We start from the raw sequence: 19,352 nt of genomic DNA, 5'->3' as shown, positions 1-19,352 counted from the left end.
AACAAAAAAAAAAAATATGAAAGAGCAGCAAATAATCTCTCGCACCCCCTTTATAATGGACACCTGAGTCCCGACTAGACACTTTTTTTCCCTCTTACTTCTCCCTGTTGGGTCCATTATTTATGCAGACTTCAAGAGGGGAAACAAATTGTAAAAAGAAAAAAAAAATATATATGTATACAAGAAGAAGAAGTCGAATTGTGTGGTGTAATCGTTTCTCTGTTCGGCGACTGTGGCTGGCGCAACTGACCGCAGGTGAAAGTTACGAAGCAAACGGGCGCACCGCCGCTTCCAATGCGATTGCCTTTTGGTCGCTTCGTGTCTGTTTGGACTGGTCCTTTACCATTTTTCATCATCTTCTTCCTGCTGTTGCTGATGCCATGGCGGTTCGGGGGTTTTTTCAAAAAACATCTCTCGCTGCTGGCGCTTTTCGCTACCTGCAGCAACGTGTGGCTTTTCTTTTTAAGGGAAAAAAGAAAAAAGATCAAAAGCCGTGATGGAAAGAGAGAAACGTTCATGATGGATGAACCTGTATAGGGCCTAGTAAGTGTAGAAATCTACTGTATATTATATATGTATATCTATATCTTTTGTTTTTTTCGGGCCATATCAACTGGCTCATAGGACGCCGGACTGAAAAAAAAAAGGAAAAATGAGGAAAAGAAAAGCGAGTCTTCGTCTTCATTCCCATTTGTTTTACGACCGAGTAAATAAGTTCTCTTCGCTCGTTGCACCGACATCTATCTGTTTTCTTCTTCCCCCTCCTTTTTTATTTTTTCTATCTTTTTTGGGGAGAAAATAAAAAGCAAAAAAAAAAAGGTTGCGGCGCTTTATGAAGTTTCAGAGCGGGTTCCCAAATCATTACGGACGCGGCGTAGAGCAACAGAGAGTGGAAAGGTCGCACAATCTTTCCTTGTATTCCGCTTCTTCCTTATTTCATTTTCTCTTTTTTACCTTTCGTCTTAGGAACCCGTAAAAAGTTGAGAAGAATAGAAACATCGAAAAGATGTCTTAAGTAATCGAGAGCGCAGCTATAAGCAAAAAAAAAAAAAACAACCACCAAAATCACTCGACTTGGAAAAGTTTTCACAAAAGAACACACACACACACACAAAAAAAGGCAATTGTTTCTTCTTCTCGTTTGTCGTTTTGTTCGTTCATTTGGTTTCATCTTTTTTTTTTCCTTTTTCCAAAGTGCCTTCATGCGTCACGCCCTTCTTCTTTTGGGCATCTGTAGGTGAGTTCTCCTCGCCGTTGTTGTGAGCTCAAAGACGTAACAGGTGGTTTCGATTTTACGTCGTAACGCACAAAGTTACACTGATGAGTTTTGCCGCTTCCTTGCTCCGCGAACTGAAAGTAAAAATGAGTGTACAAGATCCTAGGTACTGCAGTACTACCTGGACGAAGAAGGGCAGTCCATTTTATTTTCTTTTTTCTTTTTTGATGTCCGGAAATGGTTCCAGTGCACGCATTGCGGTGATTACAGACTATATATACCTATACAATACAGAACTAGTAATGCATATATTTCCAAGAATTTTGTTAAGTTGTTTGCTCTTTTTTATTATTATGATTTTTTTTTCTGTTTTCCTTTAAGAGGGGAGGGAGCTAAATAGTGCTGTTTTACTAACTCAAATCTTGACTCTATACCGCCTTCCTTCATGCACTTTTTCTTTAAATGTTTGGACCACCGTCTGAGTGGTAATCACGCGAATCACGAATACTTTGAACATGCGCAAAGCAGAGAAAGAAACAAAAAAAGAGAAAAGAGGAACCAAAAAAAAAAGGGAACAGGAGACCGGCTTCAAATATAAAAATTAAAATTGAAAAGAAAAAAAAAAGGAAAAAACACGGTACACGCAGTACGAGAGACGTTTTGTTGTGAATACGACGCGCTTTCTCCACTCACGGAATCTAATCGACGATTGATCCATTCAATCGACTGACGGGCCGGAGAAGATGTGCAGCTGTTATTTCAGTACCGAATCATCTTCAGGGGGTTTTTTACTCATCCCATGAACTGGAAAATGATGAAGTCGTTATTATCTCTCTCTTCCTTTCGCGTAGCAATCGACCGTGTAACTTTTGATCGTTGCTCACGATCAATTGCCCATTAGATATTTCTCTGTTTCCCGTAGATTAGATCCATGTTCTGCCGCCTAGTCATCATTTTTCATTTGTTTTCGCAGTTCATTCAACGTGTGCCCAATTTGTCATCATCTTTCTTTTTCCGTGCCCAGCACCTGGCCAGTCCGTCGTTCCGATTTTCTCCACATTTTTTTGCCTTCTACTGAACGGGTTACAGCTTTAGCACATAGCTCGGAGGAACGCGAAAATTTATTTATTAGAAATAGGAAAAAAGCTAACGTTTGGGAAGAATATTAAGAGAGAGTGAGGTCACACAGAAGGGGGATTTTGTGTATGTTATTTTTTTTGCGGTAAAAGGAGGTCAACAATACACACGACGTGACAAACGAGCGCTAACAAAGTAGGCAACTCCGAAACTGAATAAAAAATAATGCGGAACCTTTTTTTTTCCATCGCATCGGTTTAAAACAGACAATCGAAGGGCTGTTGCGCGTTTCCATTCGCTTATGAATGCATTTACTGTTTCTTATGGCTGCCGCATATATATTTTTTAATGCTGCGCATCACCGAAAAACTGACAATCTATCCTTGCCGTGATCTTTGCTTGTTGGCCTGTCATTGTTCGAACAAAAACACACACACAAATTCACGAGTCAACAGACTGTAAATACAGGGCCCCTGCCTATTCATCCCGCGCTACAAATAACAGCCTCGTGTTGTGTTTGTGACAAAGTCAGAATGCAACGGGAAGAAAACAGCAAAGCAAATGGACTGCGCAGAGCTAACTTTTGGTTAATACCGCCTAGCGTTAAGGGTATGACGCTAATGGTAACATAAAAGATGCGGAAAGGCATTATTCTTTTTGGTGGATGTCGGTTCCGCAGGAAAAATGCTAAGAAAAGAAGATGCGGCCCATTCTACTGCAACACTACGGTAATGCAAAATGCTAAAACCCAATTATATCCGCTTTCTTATCGTGTAGATTATGACTAGGCACGCAATTCGTACCATTAACTTGCTCTTTCACCTTATGTCGTAGAACACATCGGCTTTTTTTTCTTTCCCTATCGCCATTTTAAAACGAACGCTTCTCCTGGGAGAATGATGGCGGCGGTACTGCGCTGCCAATTCGATTATCAAGCGTGAACAATTATCCATTGATCACGAAGAATTTTCTTCTTCTCCGAGGAGAAAGCGCATCAGCACACTACATCGTAGCCCACTCATTTTCGCTAATGTCCGAGAGAGCGTTTAAGATTCCAGGACAGGTGGTTGTGCTGCATCGGAGTTAGCTCACCATCGTCGTCCTTTTGCCTGTCGATTGTTGTCTTCCTACATTTAAATAAATTTTTTGCGTTATTTGGTTACATATTGCCTACATCAGCTGCAATTTACCGCCTCTTTTTCTGTTTTTTTTTAAACAGATCTCCTGTAAATTCACGATTTTGTCACGGTCGAATTTCTCCTCTTTCCTCATTAAGAGAAGGATTGAAAGGGTAAAAAAAAAAACAGGGTTTCTCACAAGTATTTTGTCCTATGCCAACCAAATGCATATTTCATTCTTTTAAAAGCTCATATGCCTGTAGCTTAACCGGTGAGACATTAATTAAGTAAGGCTCACATTTCACGAAGAGAGAGAAAGAGGGGAGGTTATGCACTCGCGTGACAATTACCTAAAAGGAGTTGGTTATATGGGCGGTGATCTCGATTGTTTCGTTCTGTTTCATTGGCCATAACAGCGGCAACAACAACACACACGCACGACTTCGGCGTACTTTATGTGGGGTTTTAACCCACATTCCCGAAAAAAGTCGAGCAAACGCGGGAGCGCGGCAGGAGCAACAAAAAAATAAACGACTTTGGCGAACGCGTTGCAACGCATCAGTTATATTTCTCTGTGTGTGTGTATGTTTGTGTGGCGAATTGCGAGGAGGCCATTTAAGAATAGCATGTGACACGGAAATCTCTAGCCCAAAACACGAAAAAGAAAACACAATTGAGGCCAATTGCAGTTTTCCGCTGAGTTTATAGACTTTGGGGAAATCTTGAAACACACCTTGATTTTCCGTTTTATTTGTATTGATTTTATTCATACGAGACGCCCTTGAAGATTTTTTTAAAAAACAGAAAATCATAGATTCTCTTTGGCCGGTTGCCATTATAATGCTATAGGGGCTATATCATCACGCAACGTGAGCTAAAATCCTTTTCGTTCAACCATGGCAACGGGGAAGGCTGCGATCTGAGAACTCTTCGATTGGTCTAGTACGTTTGGGATATAATTGACCACGGGCTCCAGCAACATACACTCATAAACATCAGGGTACAAGTGTACGTTTAGATAAGCCCAGCATAAACTTTTACTTGTTTAGTGTGTGTTACACTTCCCTCGATTCCCTCCAATGGCGTCCATCGGCAGCTGAAGGTAACGCTCGGTCGCTGAGGATAAACTTTTACTTCTAAACTTCTTTCCTTGGGGTGACCGTCGATCGGTAAAAGAACATTGAAAAAATAATACGTGTGCTTTCGCCTCTGGGCATCAAATACCTCTTTCCTCATAAAAGAAAAAGTTAACACAAAATCTGGTTTGACTTTGTCGATCGTAAAAGTTAGCTGGGAAAAAAGGGAGAAAAAAGAAACTATTTATTGGCGTCGATTATTATGCAAATGTGCGTACCGCCCTTGAGCGGTGTGTGTGTTCATTACGTGTAATTCAATCAGCTAATATCGTATGTATACGCCCAGCAAAATATTGTACAATGTGCAGTCAGGTAACTCATTTCGTCAAGCGCACGGCCGCGGAAAGCTTCACTTGTGTTTGGCACGCATTCCATTCGTTTTGTTCCTCCTTCTTGAAATTTTTCTTTTACAAAAAATAAAAAATAAATAAAACAACTTTAGTAAAACCAAAATATACATGCGCGTTCATCGAAAGCGGTTCGGCGTTCTACGTCTATTACGTGCTGTCGTAAATGAGTCCGCTTTCTAATACAGGCTGCTAAATGTCAAGTAAAGCTATCAGGCCAAATATAAAGGAATGACAAAGGAGCGTGAAAGAAAGGCTCTTCTCAACTCATACTCCGCATGCATATATTTATCCTCTTACTAGCACATAAAATAAAAAATAAGAAACTACAAATACTGAAGTGTCCCTTTCATTTTCTGCCATCCCAGTACCGTATACGTAGCACTGCTTGCACTCTCTCTCTGTATACGATTGCCGCTCGTCCCGGTCCTCTTCGCTTTGTGATTTTTACGATTTTCAAGTCTGACAGTCAAGACATTGGCCATGTTCGAACGGTGCTTTCACCTCTTTGGGAGCGACAGCACTTTCGCACTTGTGTGCACACGCCACGGGAAAAGAGAGAATCGATCAGAAAGCTACTCGTAACAGGCGATAACAAATTCTTCCTCGACTTCTTGATCCAGGATATAACCGGTTACTTTTGATTTTTTTTAAATATTCTGCATTATGCAATTTTTGTTATATATATATATGTATCTTAGCGTACCACATTAAACACATGACGACAACTGAAGTGCATTTAAGTTTACAGCGGTAGATGTTTGCATGACTCAATAGATGGCCAATGTTATTGTCCTCGTTGACATAGTCAGACGACGTCAGAAAAAAGTCTAAAGGTGACGTGTTGTCTGATTACGGTCTTCTAGTCGATTTCAGCTTGCTTTCTATCAATGAAGCTCTATTATACGCCCCATGCAAACCGAGAAAGAAGGTAAGTTTTTTTTTACTGAATTTTCCAAATATAATTTTATGCTTTGGTATTTCCCACAACACGCCCAATGATATCACGGTTTCTATCTGCCTGTTTGCTGGCAATCAAAGAGAAGAAAACGATCACTGGACCACAAAGTATGTGTATGAAAGGGTTCGACGTATTGTCATTTTGATTCCCATATCCGACATGGGAGAACAAAACCAACCGCGGTTACGACTTAATCGATTTCTAAATGCCAGTTCAATTATTGAGCTCTCTCTCTATAGTGTTTCACTTATTGTTTTGCCATGCCATATTATCTATATCTCAGATTGGATTGTTGACTTTAACGTGCGGTTGGTGTCGAATCTTGTTTGCCAAAAACGAGAAGTAGGGTGGGATTGCTAGCGGGGAGCGTTCAAGTTGTTCACGATTTTGCGTGTTTAATGTAAGTGACTTGAATATTTGCTGGTCGTGGAGAAAGCAGTCCGTGTGTGTCGAATATCGTGGATATGGTAAAAAAATAAAAAAAAAATAAATAAAAACTTCTTTCACGTTTTAACTCCACCACCAGCATTGCAATTGAAATTCTTTAAATATTATTTTTTTCTTTTTTGATTTATTTGCATATTCATTGAAAATGTAGGAAAAAAAGAGGATGACTAATTGTGAAAAAGTCAAACCCTTATTCTGTCTCCACCTGTTGGTCGTGTCAAAATTTTGGGGAGGTCTTTTGGCATTCGTAGTCATCATGTCGTGACTCTTCGGTTTTCGAATTCGACCGCTGCTTATATATTTAGAAAAGAAAATGAATGTAATTTTTAAAAAGGGCATGCTATTCACGTTTGCTTATTCGTTCTTTTTTTTTTCGTCTTCCCCTCCGAAATCTGTGCTGACATAGAAAACAGGTGAAAGTCTTCTTTCTCTTCTTCCGACAAACGTTGACATCGCTTCGTCGTCTCTTGCATATATTGACATGGCAGCGTGTCCACTTTGATATGCAAATAAATTTTTTTTTTCCTAGTCCATTCTTGAAAAACTGCCTGCCAGACTGTTTATTCCTCACAACATTTATATGGCCGCGGCGTGCGTTGTCGGCGGTACCGGCGTGTAAAAAAGTCAAAGCCCCACAATCGTTTGCGTGTGTTTTTTTTTCTTTCTTCTTCCTTCATCTTTTAACCCATCGACAGATTGTCCAGTCGTTAACGATTGGGTTATGAACCCCATATACATCCGCAAGACGTAGACACAGCCAAGTATTTACTTATCTATCCCAAAATGAAATAAAGTTGCCTAAAATATTGATCGTTCAGATTGACGTCATCCGTTCCGGGCGTTTGTCTTTTTGGTGCCGTGTTACGTGCGCTCCGATGGCGTGTACGTATGCTTATTAGACACACAGACCTACTGCGATGGGAATTATTGCATTTTGCAAGCATTTTATCATCTCCTCTCTAAAAGTTGTAGCTTTTCCCCTATATTCTTCTCTTTGTCTTCCGCACACACAAGATGATGGAAGAAAATCGGTATAAAAATGATGAGAAATGGAAAAGATGATTTTCCTGGGTTATTAACTTTCTAATCGTGCAGCCCGCACCTGTCTCGATTTTTATCTTATCTCTTCTTCTTCTTTTTTTTCCCCTCTTTATCATCATCGTTCGGTTAGGTTGGGTTTTTCTATCCGGATAATGGATTTAGATTCTTTTTTCTTTTCATTATATCGCTGCGTGCTATTTGCGTATTTATCCATCACAAAGGCAGCAAACTGCGGCCTCTGGATAGATAACAGGTAAGCTCGAGGAGCTGCGTTTACTATTTTTTTTTTTTTGGTAGGTGAGAAGAAACATGGTGCCTGCAATCGTTTATCGACCAGTGATTACATGCTGAAATTGAGCTTCAAGAATTAGAACTGGTTAGATTATTAAAAACAATTCAAGGAAAACTCCGGTTTTCCTTCCCCCTAGTATCGACGGTGAAAGGAAAACATTCCTGCCACAGGCACTCTTCCCAACTTGAGATTTGAAACACTCGTTGCTTGCTTTTGCGCTGCCCATCGTTACGTGAGCTGCACGCATTAACGGTTGAGAACCTTTTGTAAAATGTAACTCGCCCCTGTTAATGGCCTTGGACTGGTGACGTTTAGTACTAACTGAACGCTCCCATTTCATTGTAACGCCCATGAATACTGTATGCTGCAAAAATTCCTTTGTAACGTTATGGAGCTAAGAAAGGTGGAGACACGAAATGTGATTTTCTCCTGACGTCATTCGACAACCATCGGACGGTAAAATACTGCAACCTGCTGTTGGTAGCAAAGGAGAGCTATAGGCAAGGTTATCGGGAACTCGCCCCATATGGGCTGTCACAGCTTTCTCCTGTTTTACAGCTGACATACAGACCTGGTCTTTAACGCTGACGTCCGTGTATTGCTGCGTGAACTCCATGTATATCATATATGCAGCGCTCGAGCAAACACCCTTTGGTATTATTACATCCGCGAAAGTTTTTTTTTTTTTAAACATATTTATGCAGGTATTTTGTTGTTGTTGTTCATATCACACTCCATCATTCCAATCCGGTAGAAAAACCAAGCGATCGTTGTTTCCTATTATTTTCTTAGATTTTTTTTTTTCGTTCTTCATTTTTTTTTTTGCACGAAGTTAAATGTAAACAGCAGTGATGATGTACGATCTACATGCTAGGACTACGCTTAATCATACCAGTCAATCGTGGGTGACCTACTGTGTGGTAGCGGAATTCTGTGATTACGTCAGTTTGCCGTAGCGTGGAAACAGTTTCACGTGCTCGAAGATTTTCCTGCTCGGCAGACCATATAGTCACGTTGCATGATGGGGTACAGAACTGCACGGTTTCCATCTCTTGATTGGCACTGGAAAGTTTTAGGTTTTTTCCCAATAGTTTAAGGCAAAAAATCACAAAGTTGGATCCTGTCCATATTCGTCCTCCATTCTATGCACCTGAAGAAGAAAGAAAAAGAGAAAGATTTGAACCGTTTCTAAGTATACTATTTCCGTGCTGGATTGTCGGAGCGGGAAAGTGCACGTCTTGGTGCGGTTACCGCTCTACAAATCGTCATCATGCTTGCACTCCTCTTTCTCCGCTTCAAACGCCCACTTTCATCTTCTTGTTGAATCTCTGCGTGTAACCATGTCGCTGTTCGGAACTATTATTTGTAAGAGTTCGTGCTGATGAAGCCACAGCACACATTTCATGTAAGACCTTTGAATGTTGTGTATTAAAACTGCTATATTCGTTCAGCGGAGCTGTCATCTTTTAAGGCAGAGACGAATAGTTTAATCACTTTCCGAAATTGGACAAACGATTTAAAGATTCGTGACTTGGTCTCGATGGATTTCCATGTATGCGGCAACGGCGACCAGTGTTAGAGAAATCGCAAAGCCAATGACACGAACCTCGAACGCACCGACAGCTTTCGACCAGGTTGACGGAAAAGTCATAACTCCCAACATGCAATGAAGAGATTGAGGATCCCACAGCCCAAATCAGTTGCGCTATCACCGATGGCGTAAAAACTAAAAAAACGTAGAGACCAAAATTGTTGGTCTATCCTACTTACAGCGTTGAGAACATCCTTATAGGAACTTGCCAAAAAACTGAACCAATGCCTTCCTTGAATTTATTTGCTTGAAAAAAAAAGAAGAAAACTATTGGCTGACGGGATTTATGAGAAGATTGGCAAAATGGTTGGAATGACGCTGGACGCCTGCGAGATATCTACCAATTATATCCGCAATATTGGCGCTTCTCGATAAAGAATATACCTACATGCATTGAATCTTAATATCTAGTAAAGAATGCAGGAGGTCCGCTTAGCCATCATCGCCGACTTGAAATGATGACCAGTTTCAAACTCGTTGGACGCGTCGAACCCCATGAAACTTTTTCTAAACAGGGATATAGATAAATCATCAAATATGTTTATGTGTTTTATTCCAACTATAGAAACTATTCATCAGTTTCCAAATACCGCCTTCTGTTTAGCATTTTCTTACTGTTTACCTTTTTTTCTTTTTTGTTGTCAAGGAAGCTGTTCATGACGTATCATTTGCTTCAATGGACTGGTAAATAGCCAACATGAATGTATCACCAATTAATATTTTGTGGATGCTAACAGATTTCCTTTACATTTATTGTATCTTCACACGATGAATTTATTTCATAAAGCACTGCTGCAGGAAATGAAATAATCAATGACCAGGGTAACGAAATCTCCTTTTTAATGTGCTAATTTTCATTTTCCAACACGCATTGAAGTTGTATAGACTGTAGTAAAAGGAGCTGTAGAAAAACTTTTCGGTGTGTAAAGCTTATGTTTCTTTATAACTTATAATGTTGTAAATTCTGAAGTATTTAGTAAACATAAATCTTTGCTTTCCAAAAGGAAGGGATAGAGTTAAGGACCATAGCACCATTCACTTTGTTAATGCAGTATTATATATGCATCTGTTCTTATTTATGTTAGGGACGATGGTACCATGACAACACATTAATTTTCCAAGAATGAAGGAAGTGATCTTCCTTCTCGGATAAAATTACAAAGAAAAATCACTCCAGGATCTAAGATCCATTCAACTGTCGAAATTTTACCTGAAAGGCTTTGTGGGTGGGGGGGAGAATGGCTTTATTCGATAGCTTGTTAGTCAACAAGGCAGTCGGGTTGAAAAGCGCATGTTACGTGTGAAGAAGTACTCAAAAGAACAAATGTTTTAATTTCACACAATATAAGTTTCCAAAAAAATGTGTTCGCATAATTCGCGTATGATTAAATTCCTCAAAAATTAAAATGAGATTTAAATCAGGTAAAAAATATCCCGATAAGAATTCTGTCTAGATTACTGATATAGTACACCATGAACCATGTAAAAAATGAAGTTTGTTTTTATGTTGGGTTTTGGCTTTTTAAAAAAACGGGAGAAAAATTAAGCCCGACAAGAAAAATAAGCCCGACTTTTCATTTTTTTTTTTTTTAACATCTAGATATAGCCATACAAATACATGACTTTGATTCGAAATTAAACGAAAATCACAAATATCTCGTTCTTCTTTCCATTAGGTCAACCGCTTTTGAAATACACCGAATATTTGAGCTGCATCGCGCTAGCGCTGGTGCGTACTGGCGCGGTAGTGATTGTGTTAAATATTCGATGTATTTCAAAAACCATTGATTTTACACTAAAACAAACCACTTTGTCGAAATCAGCGTTTAATTTTGCTTGTGACTTGTGATTTTTATCGGGATTCTAAGAGTTTTTATGTTTTGCGGATTTTGACAAAAGTGGGAAGGCTATAGCCTTCTCACTTTTTCATTTTTGGCCCAAACTTAGATTTCATTTTAAATACATGATTCCGATTCAAAATTGAACGAGAATCACAAAAATGAAGTCTATTTTTACGTTGGCCTTATAGCTTTTTGAATAAACGGAAAAAACGGGTGATAAGTGCTGGCGGTCCAGCAGCGTGTTAACTCCATGTATTACAAAAACGGCCGGTTTAACGAAAAAACAAATATTTTTTCTGGCATCAGCGTTTTATTTTAGATTAATTTACATCAAGTTTAATGTTAAAATTACAAACTGAATTTCTGCCATACCGAAAATTAAGCCCGACTTTTTCGGGCTTATTTTTAGATAAGACTTTTTTTATAGATATAGCTATAAAAATACATGGCTTTGATTGGAAATTAAACGATAATCACACATATGTTGTTCATTTTTTCATTGGAACAACCGTTTTGCAAATACACCGAATATTTGGCTGCATCTCGCTAGCGCTGGTCGTACGGCCGCTCTAGCATTCCGTTTAATATTCGGTATAATTCAAAATCGATTGATTTGACTAAAAAATAAGCCACTTTTTCGAAATCAACGTTTAATTTCGCTTGTTCCGTGTGATTTTTATCAGATTCTAAGAGTTTTTATTTTTTGCCGATTTTGACAAAAGTAGGAAGGCTATAGCCTTCTCACTTTTTAATTTTTGGCCAAAATATAAATTGGATTAGAAATACATGACTCCGATTCATTATTGAACGAGAATCACAAAAATGAAGTTTGTTTTTACTTTGAGGCTGTATCTTCATTAATAAATGGAAAAAACGGGTGATAAATGTTTGCGCGCCAGCAGCGCGTTGATTCCATTTATTACAAAAACGGCTGGTTTGACGAGAAAATAAATATTTCCCCTGAAATCTGTGTTTTATTTTAGATTAACTCAAATCAACCTAATGTAAAAAATTACAAAGCTGAATTTCAGCATACTCAAAATTAAGCCCGACTTATTTTGTTGGGCTTAATTTTGATTTTCATTTTTTAAAACATCTTATTATAGCTATAAAAATATATGAATTTGATTCGAAATTAAATGAGAATCACAAATATATCGTTAATTTTTTCATTGTTCTAACCGTTTTTGAAATACATTGAATATTTGTGCTGCATCGCGCTTGCGCTGGTGCGTACTGGCGCGCTAGCATTGTGTCAAATATTCTGTATATCTCTAAAACGATTGGCTTAATGAAAAAAATTGCAACTTTCCCAGAATCAGCATTCAATTTTGAGTAAATCCTGTGATATTGAACCAATTCCGGTGAGTGTCAGTTTTTGCAGAAATAATTTTTAAGCCCGACTAAATAATAAGCCCGACTAAACAATAAGCCCAACTAAATAATAAGCCCGACTTTTCTTATTTTTTTATTTTTTTACGTTTAATTAAAAAAACTATTAGAGCAATTGAAAAATAAATTTGATTTCCGTAATAAGCATTGAATTCTGAATCAGAATCATGCATTTTAAGCGAAATTTAAAATTTGGCCAAAAATGAAAAAGTGCAAAGGCTATAGCCTTACCACTTTTGTCAAAAATCGGCCAAAAATGACATCACTTGGAATTCGATGAAAATCACTCAGTATAATCAAAATTTAACGCTGATTCAGAAAATGCCCCTCGTTTTCTTGTCAAGTTAGCCATTTTTGAATGATATCGAATATAAGAAAAGTCGGGTTTAAATTTTTTTCTGCAAAAACCGGCACTCCGCGGAATAAGTTGAGTGTCACAGGATATACTCAAAAGTGATTGCTGATTCCAATAAAATTTTTATTTTTTTTTCATTAAATGAACTATTTTGGAAATACACCGAAGGACAATCGACGAAACATTTCTGAAACCCCTCGAAACCTGTGTCGAATCCCTATTACAGCAAACCCCATCTATTGAGGAATATCGCTGAAAAACGGTGTCTGTGATGCTCATATCAGTCATGCAGAGAGAATCAAAATCGTCGGGAAATTACATCGTAGAATCTCTTGCAGAAAGCAGGATTATTTTTCGCCCAGAAAAATAATATTCTGCTTTTCAATGTTACTTGTAGTGGAGAGCTGAAAATCGTTTGATAAGTTTTAGGTGGTTTACCAATTTCAGCCTGTTACCGTTTTACGTGAACGCTGTCCAACTTCTCTATTACAGCAAAATGACCAAAGCCTAAAGTCCATTACATCGCCTTTAAGTATCCTCTCGACGTTCACAATACTATTAAGTTATTACCAAAAAACCTTTTGGTTATCGGACATTTGACGAACACCAAAATTGTTTACGTGTAATAGGGAATAGCATCTAAAACTCCAAGTTTCTATCCGTTTTATATTTACTAGTTACCAAGTCAAATTTAGTTAACAAATTTTTTGTTTGGGCGTTAAACGAAGCCGGATTCCGTCGCGAGGACGCAGGATGAGCTCATTCAATAGGATCAATTCTTCTCTTCTGTCCAGTGCTTGGATGTGAAACTTTCGCAATATGCTGCTCAAAATCACCTTCTCTTCCATTAAGGCGAATTTCTGACCTTTTTCAGAAAGTATTAGCAAATTAAACAAGCTGTGAAAAAATTCAAAGGCAACCCACCAATGCAATTACGTGGGCCTGCGCTAAAGGGAACATAGGCGTAAGGATGACGCCGCTGACTGTTTTCTTCAAAGAAACGCTCGGGCTGATAAAGTTCGGGATCGGGAAAGTGTTCAGGATTCCTGTGCAGGATATACGTCATAAGAGCCACGGTTGTATGGGCTGGTATAGTGTAACCATCTATGTCAAAAATTCAAAATTGAATTGCTAAATTTAAAATTTCGTCTAGTATTAATCTTTTTTTACGGATAACGGTGTCCTCGCTGAGTTTGCGGGCAATGATAGGACCGATGGGATACAGGCGCAGTGCTTCTTTGATGCAACACTCAAGATATTTGAGTTCATTTAAATCTACTGCCGTAGCCGGACGATCTTCAGTACCGAAAACGCGGTCTAGCTCTTCATCAATTCGCCCCTGCATCGGCAAAAGGTTACTAAACTGAAACGTAACCTAGGCAATGACCAACCTGCACGTGTGGATGACTGCCTATGAGAAACAGCGACCAACTGATAGACGCAGTTGTTGTGTCATGACCCTTAAAATTTTGAATTCTAGAGATTGGTTTTCGACAATCGAAAAGATGCTTGCTTACTTCGAACATGAAAGTATCTACTTCTTCACGAATGTCTGTATCACTAAGCACTTCCCCGTCTTTTGAAGCATCAATAAGGAGATCCAAAAGGGCTAGGCGTTTTTTTTCTATAAATATAACAGACGCATTTATGCCAACCATCCTGACGTAATAAGATTAAATGTTCTGAAGTAATTTTTTTTTTTACAAAGGAATTCATTCGGAGCTAACGGCGTTGACACAAACAAAAATTTCTTCTTTAACTTACTTGGAGAAAACTCGTCCTCCTGGTGTTGGTTTGTTAGTGCCGTATCTTTATCAAGGCTGTACCTTGCTCGTTCTAATTTTCTTTTCCGAATTACCTAAACCCATGATGTCAAGCTTTATGCCATCTACCATACACGACTAGAGAAAAATTCACTCAGGGGAAATGTACTTACACCGTCCGTAAAACCGTGCAAAATCTTAAGAGCTTCCTTTTGGTTTACGCTATAGTTGGAAAATCGAAACAAGAAATCTGGCTGGATCCATGGTCGAATCAGCCTTGCTGCCACAATTTCCCGCATCCTTTATTCAAACAATATATTATACTGAACAAGGTACCAACTAAAAAAAGTAATGAAATTAAAATATGTTACGATTGAACTGCTTTAACATATTCACTGTTGCTTTGAGATTGTGCCTGGATGTTACATCCCATTGCTGTGTCTATAATTCAAATTTTCGGAAAATGAATGATGAAACAGGAGTATCAAATTTAAACGATAAGCTTACCACATATAATGTCAAGAGTGCATAGTGTGATAAAAGGATAAATATCGAAGTCATTCCTGACTTCCAGAGCTGCGCTAAGTTTTTGAATCAAAATTTGGCTCTGCTCGTTAAATACTTGAATGAAATCTTCCAAGATTTTAAAATGGAACGCTGCTGTAAGCATTTTTCGTCGGGCAAACCATTTGCTGCCTGTATTTGTAGATGATAAATGAAGATGAAAATTAATCTGCAGTGTTAATTACTATTTCTTATTTGATTGACTTGATACCGGTGCTTGTGAGCAATCCTGTATTTAGCCATGGCAGGAGATTTTTGTAATCACGGCTTTTGTCAATTAACTTAGTGCTGCTTAATATCACCTAATAACAAACAAGAATGTACAGTAAATATCAAATTCGTATTTCAGGCAAAGAATACAATCGCTATAAGGTTGCGAACAAATATTTGGATATAGATAAAAAAAATCGTTTATTAGTATGGGCGAAGGTCAAACTTAACCTCAAATGATTCTGCAGTAAACAAGAAAAAGAACGCAAACGGCCCGGTCCAAGTGCGAAGAATTGGACCAGACGATTGCATGCCTGCTACATAACCAGTTAAGCGGTTGAGAAATTCTATATTTTGCAGTAAAGATTAACGAAAATTATGAGGATTGAAAGTGAAAATAAAAAAACTACTTTTTACCTTCAGGTGGTACTAGAAAGGTGAAAACATTGCCAATAACAGTTATCCCTCCAGGCATTCCCGGTATTCTGTTGACTTGTATAATAAATTTTATCCTCCTTACCAAAACAATAACAACAAGACTCAGCAAAACAACCATTAATGTAGATCCTATAACACTGTTGGGCAATATCAGCCATTCAGGCACTACATGAAAAACAAAGTTACTCATGGCAACAACTACAGGCTAGTATAGTACTTGACCCTAGGACAACTCACATCAGTTTGAGCAAAATATAGTTCAGTTGACAGGCGTTGTATCGTTACGATACATCGTTTATTGATAAGCAGCAAAGGCCAAGATCCTGTGCATGACCAATTGCACACTGTCAGCTAGATAGTACTAAAGGAAATACGTCATTAGGCAAGCACAACTGACGTACTTCTTTACTTGTTATTTCTACTGCAACAGTTTTTTAAAAGTTAATTTCTAAAGGAATATTTTTAAAGCGTTTAGCAGGAATTGGGTTACCTGGCCAGCTGCGGCGTCCTGTGCCAAATGACGAGCTACGATTGTGTCTACCTGCAAACAGTAGGTATCTCCACTTTTTCCCACGTGTCAAACATTGTTTACAAATTCCATGATTCGCAGACGAAAATTTTGGAGTAAACCCAGGGTTGCATTTTTTTTCCATTCCATCCAAATAATATTCCAGAAATAATTATTTTTCTGTTGATTCACTTGATCGCAAAAAATTAGAACATTTAGTTTTGCTATTATCCAATTTTTTCTTTGGTGAACTCATGTGAAATGGGACGATAATGTTAAAACGAAAGTGATCACTTAAATGGTCATGTATTGAGTCAAAAAACAGCGGCAGTGAGTGCAAACATGGCTTTTCAGAAAAGGTATTTTACAGAAAGGGAGTTTTGTCTCTGTACGAGACGGAAACACATAAATGGGGAGGGAGCCTGAAAAAAAAATTGGAATAAAGACATAATATTTTTCTTTTTTCTCCAAGAAATTTCGAGTTATCGATCCATTGTCCATTACAACGTTTTCGCTGGCCATTAGACATTTCAACGTCGACAAATAAACGGCATGTTTGTAAGAAAAATGACGAGTGGGAAACAAGCACGTCCGTCTTTGGCATTCATCAAAGAGAATCCCTCGGTGCAATTTTAAACTACATTCGTTAAAAAATTCTCAGACAAGAATTTCGATTGAAAATCCTAGGCAATGGCTACACACACTTTTCTTTTCTGTGGTCGATCATGCAGCAAGATAAAAGGAAGAGGAATCATTTGGCACATGACGAATAGTTGTATCAAACAGGCACTTGCGACATTAACGGCATTCTGGAGAGGGAAGCACGGTAATGCTGTGAAAAACAAAAACAAAAAATGAAAGGGAAAAAAAATGGGAACGTCCCGCCAAATTAGAAACTGTGAAAAGATATGGGATCGGAAAAACTAAACAAATTCTAAAATAATGTAAAGTGAACTTTTCATTTTAAGCTCCCTAATGTCTGAACTCATGAACATAGTGGTTTTTATGGTGTTTGACTAAGTGCCCAGTCGATTTTATATACGTAACGAGCTAGGCGATAGTTTTGTCCCCATGTAAATCTTTCCCTGGATAAAAATTGTTGTGATTTCTGCCAAATTTATGGTTTAAAAAATTAGTTTAAAATCGGGGAAAAATTGTTTGTTGTGATTCTGACAACAAATGGAATCATCTGTCGTTTAGGGTTCCAATTTCAGTCTCTTCCAACAGCCTTCAGGTAGAGCCTCCTTGATGGCCTCTACGTTATCAACCTCTAGTCGAAGGCGTGCTAACTCTTCTTCGTAGTCTCGTACCCATTGATTCTAGATATGACAAAAATTATTTCCAGATAGCTTTGCTTAAGTTTCAACGGATTCTCACCTGGGTGACTCGGGCTGTTCGCATCTCTTCAATGCGCCGTTCGATATCAGATTCGGTAAAATCACGTTCAGCAGAGATCAACTTGCGCTCCAACTCATCCAAAGCCGCAGTATCTAAAAGATCCAAGATTGCAATTACCCACGGACTAAATAAATGAAGGATTAACAATTACCTATGTTTCCCATATTGTAAAGCGAAATAAGTATTTCATTGACTGCGCTAATAGCTTCACGAACTTTAACAGTCGAATCGGCAGAAATGCTCTTTGCTTGATTAGCCTTCTCCAAAGCCTGTAGCAACACAATTACGTGAAACGTTTCGAAAACGATATTGCTCATGCCACATTACCTCTTTGGCGAGACCTTGATCTTCGGCAGCCTCGGCTTCCAAAGTTCTCATTCGGTTAGCCGTATCTGCCACACTAGATGTAAGACTTTCGGCTGTATCTTTGAGTTGACCGGCTTTATCACGTGTTTCTGATGCTCCTTGACGAATCAATACAGCGTCCTGTAAAAAAAAAATCACCTCCAAAATTTCTGAGAACTGCGGAAAATAGTCTAAAATCAATAGATATACCTTTGACGCTTGTTCTGCATGTTCTTGTGCCTGGTTTGCTGAATCACGGGCCACTCTAGCATCGGACTCTGCGCCAGCCAGTGCATTTTGTGCTTCTCGGGTCCTCTCTTCTGCCTGTTCAATCAGATTCTTAATTTCGCCAACTTGACCCAGCGCATCGCGAGCTTTTTCTTTGCTCTCCTGAACCAGCGAATCAAAACCTATTGAAATCGACCACACAATATCGTTAATGTCTCCTAGTTTCCTAACGTGTCAACCAATAAAGATACCTTCTAGGGTTTCCAATGTTTTTTGAGCCTCTTGAAGAGTTTTGTCACCCAACGAGACGGCTTCCTGGGACCTTCCTAAGGCAACATCGGCATCTGCCAGTAGTTCATCAGCAATTTGTTGCTGTGCAACTCCTTTGGCCAGCACGTCACCAGCTCCAATAATTTGGTCGCTGACTTCATCCAACATGTTGGAATTCTCAGCCGTAAGCTGATCGGCTTCCGCTTTGATACGGCGCGCTTCGTCTGAATGTTGAGCAGCTTGTCGCTTCATGAATTGCCATTCAACATTAGGAACAACCAAATTGTAGGCGTCGCCCAGTAGACTAAGCGCTTCAGTGTAAGCCGATTGGGCATTCGTGAGAGCCTCTTTAGCCATAGCCTGGGTTCTGGCGAGTGTCTGTTCAGTAATTGTCAGCTCCCTACGAAGTCCACCAATTTCTTCGGTCGTATTCTTTTGCTGGTCGACGGCTTCTCGAGCCAACTGATAAGCATTACTGGAAGTGTTGAGGGCCTCCTGAGCTGTTGACTCTATCAACACTGCAGCCTCGTCAAGCTGGTCGGCTGCTTGACGTGCATCACGGGCGATCTGTGACATGCGCTCACTTTGCTGGCCAAATTTTTCTGAACGCTGGATTGCCCGTTGAAGAGCATCAGATCCTTCTGTCTCCAAATAGCGTTGAGCGGCTTTCAGAGATTCTCGAGCTCGTTCGACTGCGGCTTCGGCCACAGTTAAATTACCAATTCCAGCCGCAGTGGCACGTCGTGAACTCTGTGTCCTCATTTCGATTTCACCGATCATTATCTGAACTTGCTGCAAAATCATAAAAACAAAT

General features: G+C 39.0%; 2 protein-coding genes across 6 annotated transcripts in view; both read right to left on the bottom strand.

The window, feature by feature from the left end:
* LOC130692514 (laminin subunit gamma-1-like) overlaps window positions 1-19,352 on the bottom strand; it is a 73,419-nt gene that overhangs the window by 41,033 nt on the left and 13,034 nt on the right. The window contains exons 9-14 of one of the 2 annotated variants that reach the window (XR_009422058.1): window positions 18,520-19,330; window positions 18,251-18,450; window positions 18,023-18,181; window positions 17,847-17,964; window positions 17,675-17,787; window positions 17,291-17,616 (exon numbers count right to left, since the gene is read on the bottom strand). Coding sequence is in view for 1 of the 2 variants with exons in the window: in XM_057515625.2 (XP_057371608.1) it covers window positions 17,494-17,616; window positions 17,675-17,787; window positions 17,847-17,964; window positions 18,023-18,181; window positions 18,251-18,450; window positions 18,520-19,330 (1,524 nt within the window). In the remaining variant the exon portion in view is untranslated. Of the gene's footprint in view, window positions 1-16,587; window positions 17,617-17,674; window positions 17,788-17,846; window positions 17,965-18,022; window positions 18,182-18,250; window positions 18,451-18,519; window positions 19,331-19,352 lie in introns of those variants that run through there. The other variant, XM_057515625.2, reaches the window with a different exon arrangement.
* LOC130692531 (cytochrome P450 4c3-like) lies at window positions 13,482-16,360 on the bottom strand. Of its 4 annotated transcripts, none has more exons than XM_057515661.1 (14): window positions 16,280-16,360; window positions 16,027-16,150; window positions 15,769-15,954; window positions 15,583-15,698; window positions 15,353-15,443; window positions 15,085-15,273; window positions 14,949-15,018; window positions 14,751-14,877; window positions 14,579-14,672; window positions 14,332-14,438; window positions 14,206-14,274; window positions 13,985-14,153; window positions 13,739-13,918; window positions 13,482-13,679 (listed from the first exon to the last, which is right to left on the bottom strand). In XM_057515661.1, the coding sequence occupies exons 3-14, from the start codon at window positions 15,905-15,907 to the stop codon at window positions 13,510-13,512; spliced, it is 1,521 nt and encodes a 506-aa protein (XP_057371644.1). In that variant the 5' UTR covers window positions 15,908-15,954; window positions 16,027-16,150; window positions 16,280-16,360; the 3' UTR covers window positions 13,482-13,509. The 4 variants fall into 4 exon arrangements, with proteins under 4 accessions (XP_057371644.1, XP_059350198.1, XP_057371643.1 ...); XM_059494215.1 differs by having other exon boundaries at window positions 15,769-15,836; window positions 15,905-15,954; window positions 16,027-16,308; XM_057515660.1 differs by lacking the exons at window positions 16,027-16,150; window positions 16,280-16,360 and having other exon boundaries at window positions 15,769-16,016.

This window comes from Daphnia carinata, chromosome 1 (assembly GCF_022539665.2).
Source record: "Daphnia carinata strain CSIRO-1 chromosome 1, CSIRO_AGI_Dcar_HiC_V3, whole genome shotgun sequence".
NCBI lineage: Eukaryota > Metazoa > Arthropoda > Branchiopoda > Diplostraca > Daphniidae > Daphnia > Daphnia carinata.
Note: the sequence above shows the minus strand (reverse complement) of the source record. Positions and strands in the feature narration are given on the sequence as shown.

Coding starts and splice junctions, on each gene's coding strand:
- LOC130692531 (XM_057515660.1), bottom strand. CDS start 15,979: ATGAGTAACTTTGTTTTTCATGTAGTGCCTGAATGGCTGATATTGCCC. Junction 15,699..15,768: donor CTTTCTAGTACCACCTGAAG/GTAAAAAGTAGT, acceptor TGCAAAATATAG/AATTTCTCAACCGCTTAACT. Junction 15,274..15,352: donor AGGATTGCTCACAAGCACCG/GTATCAAGTCAA, acceptor CTACAAATACAG/GCAGCAAATGGTTTGCCCGA.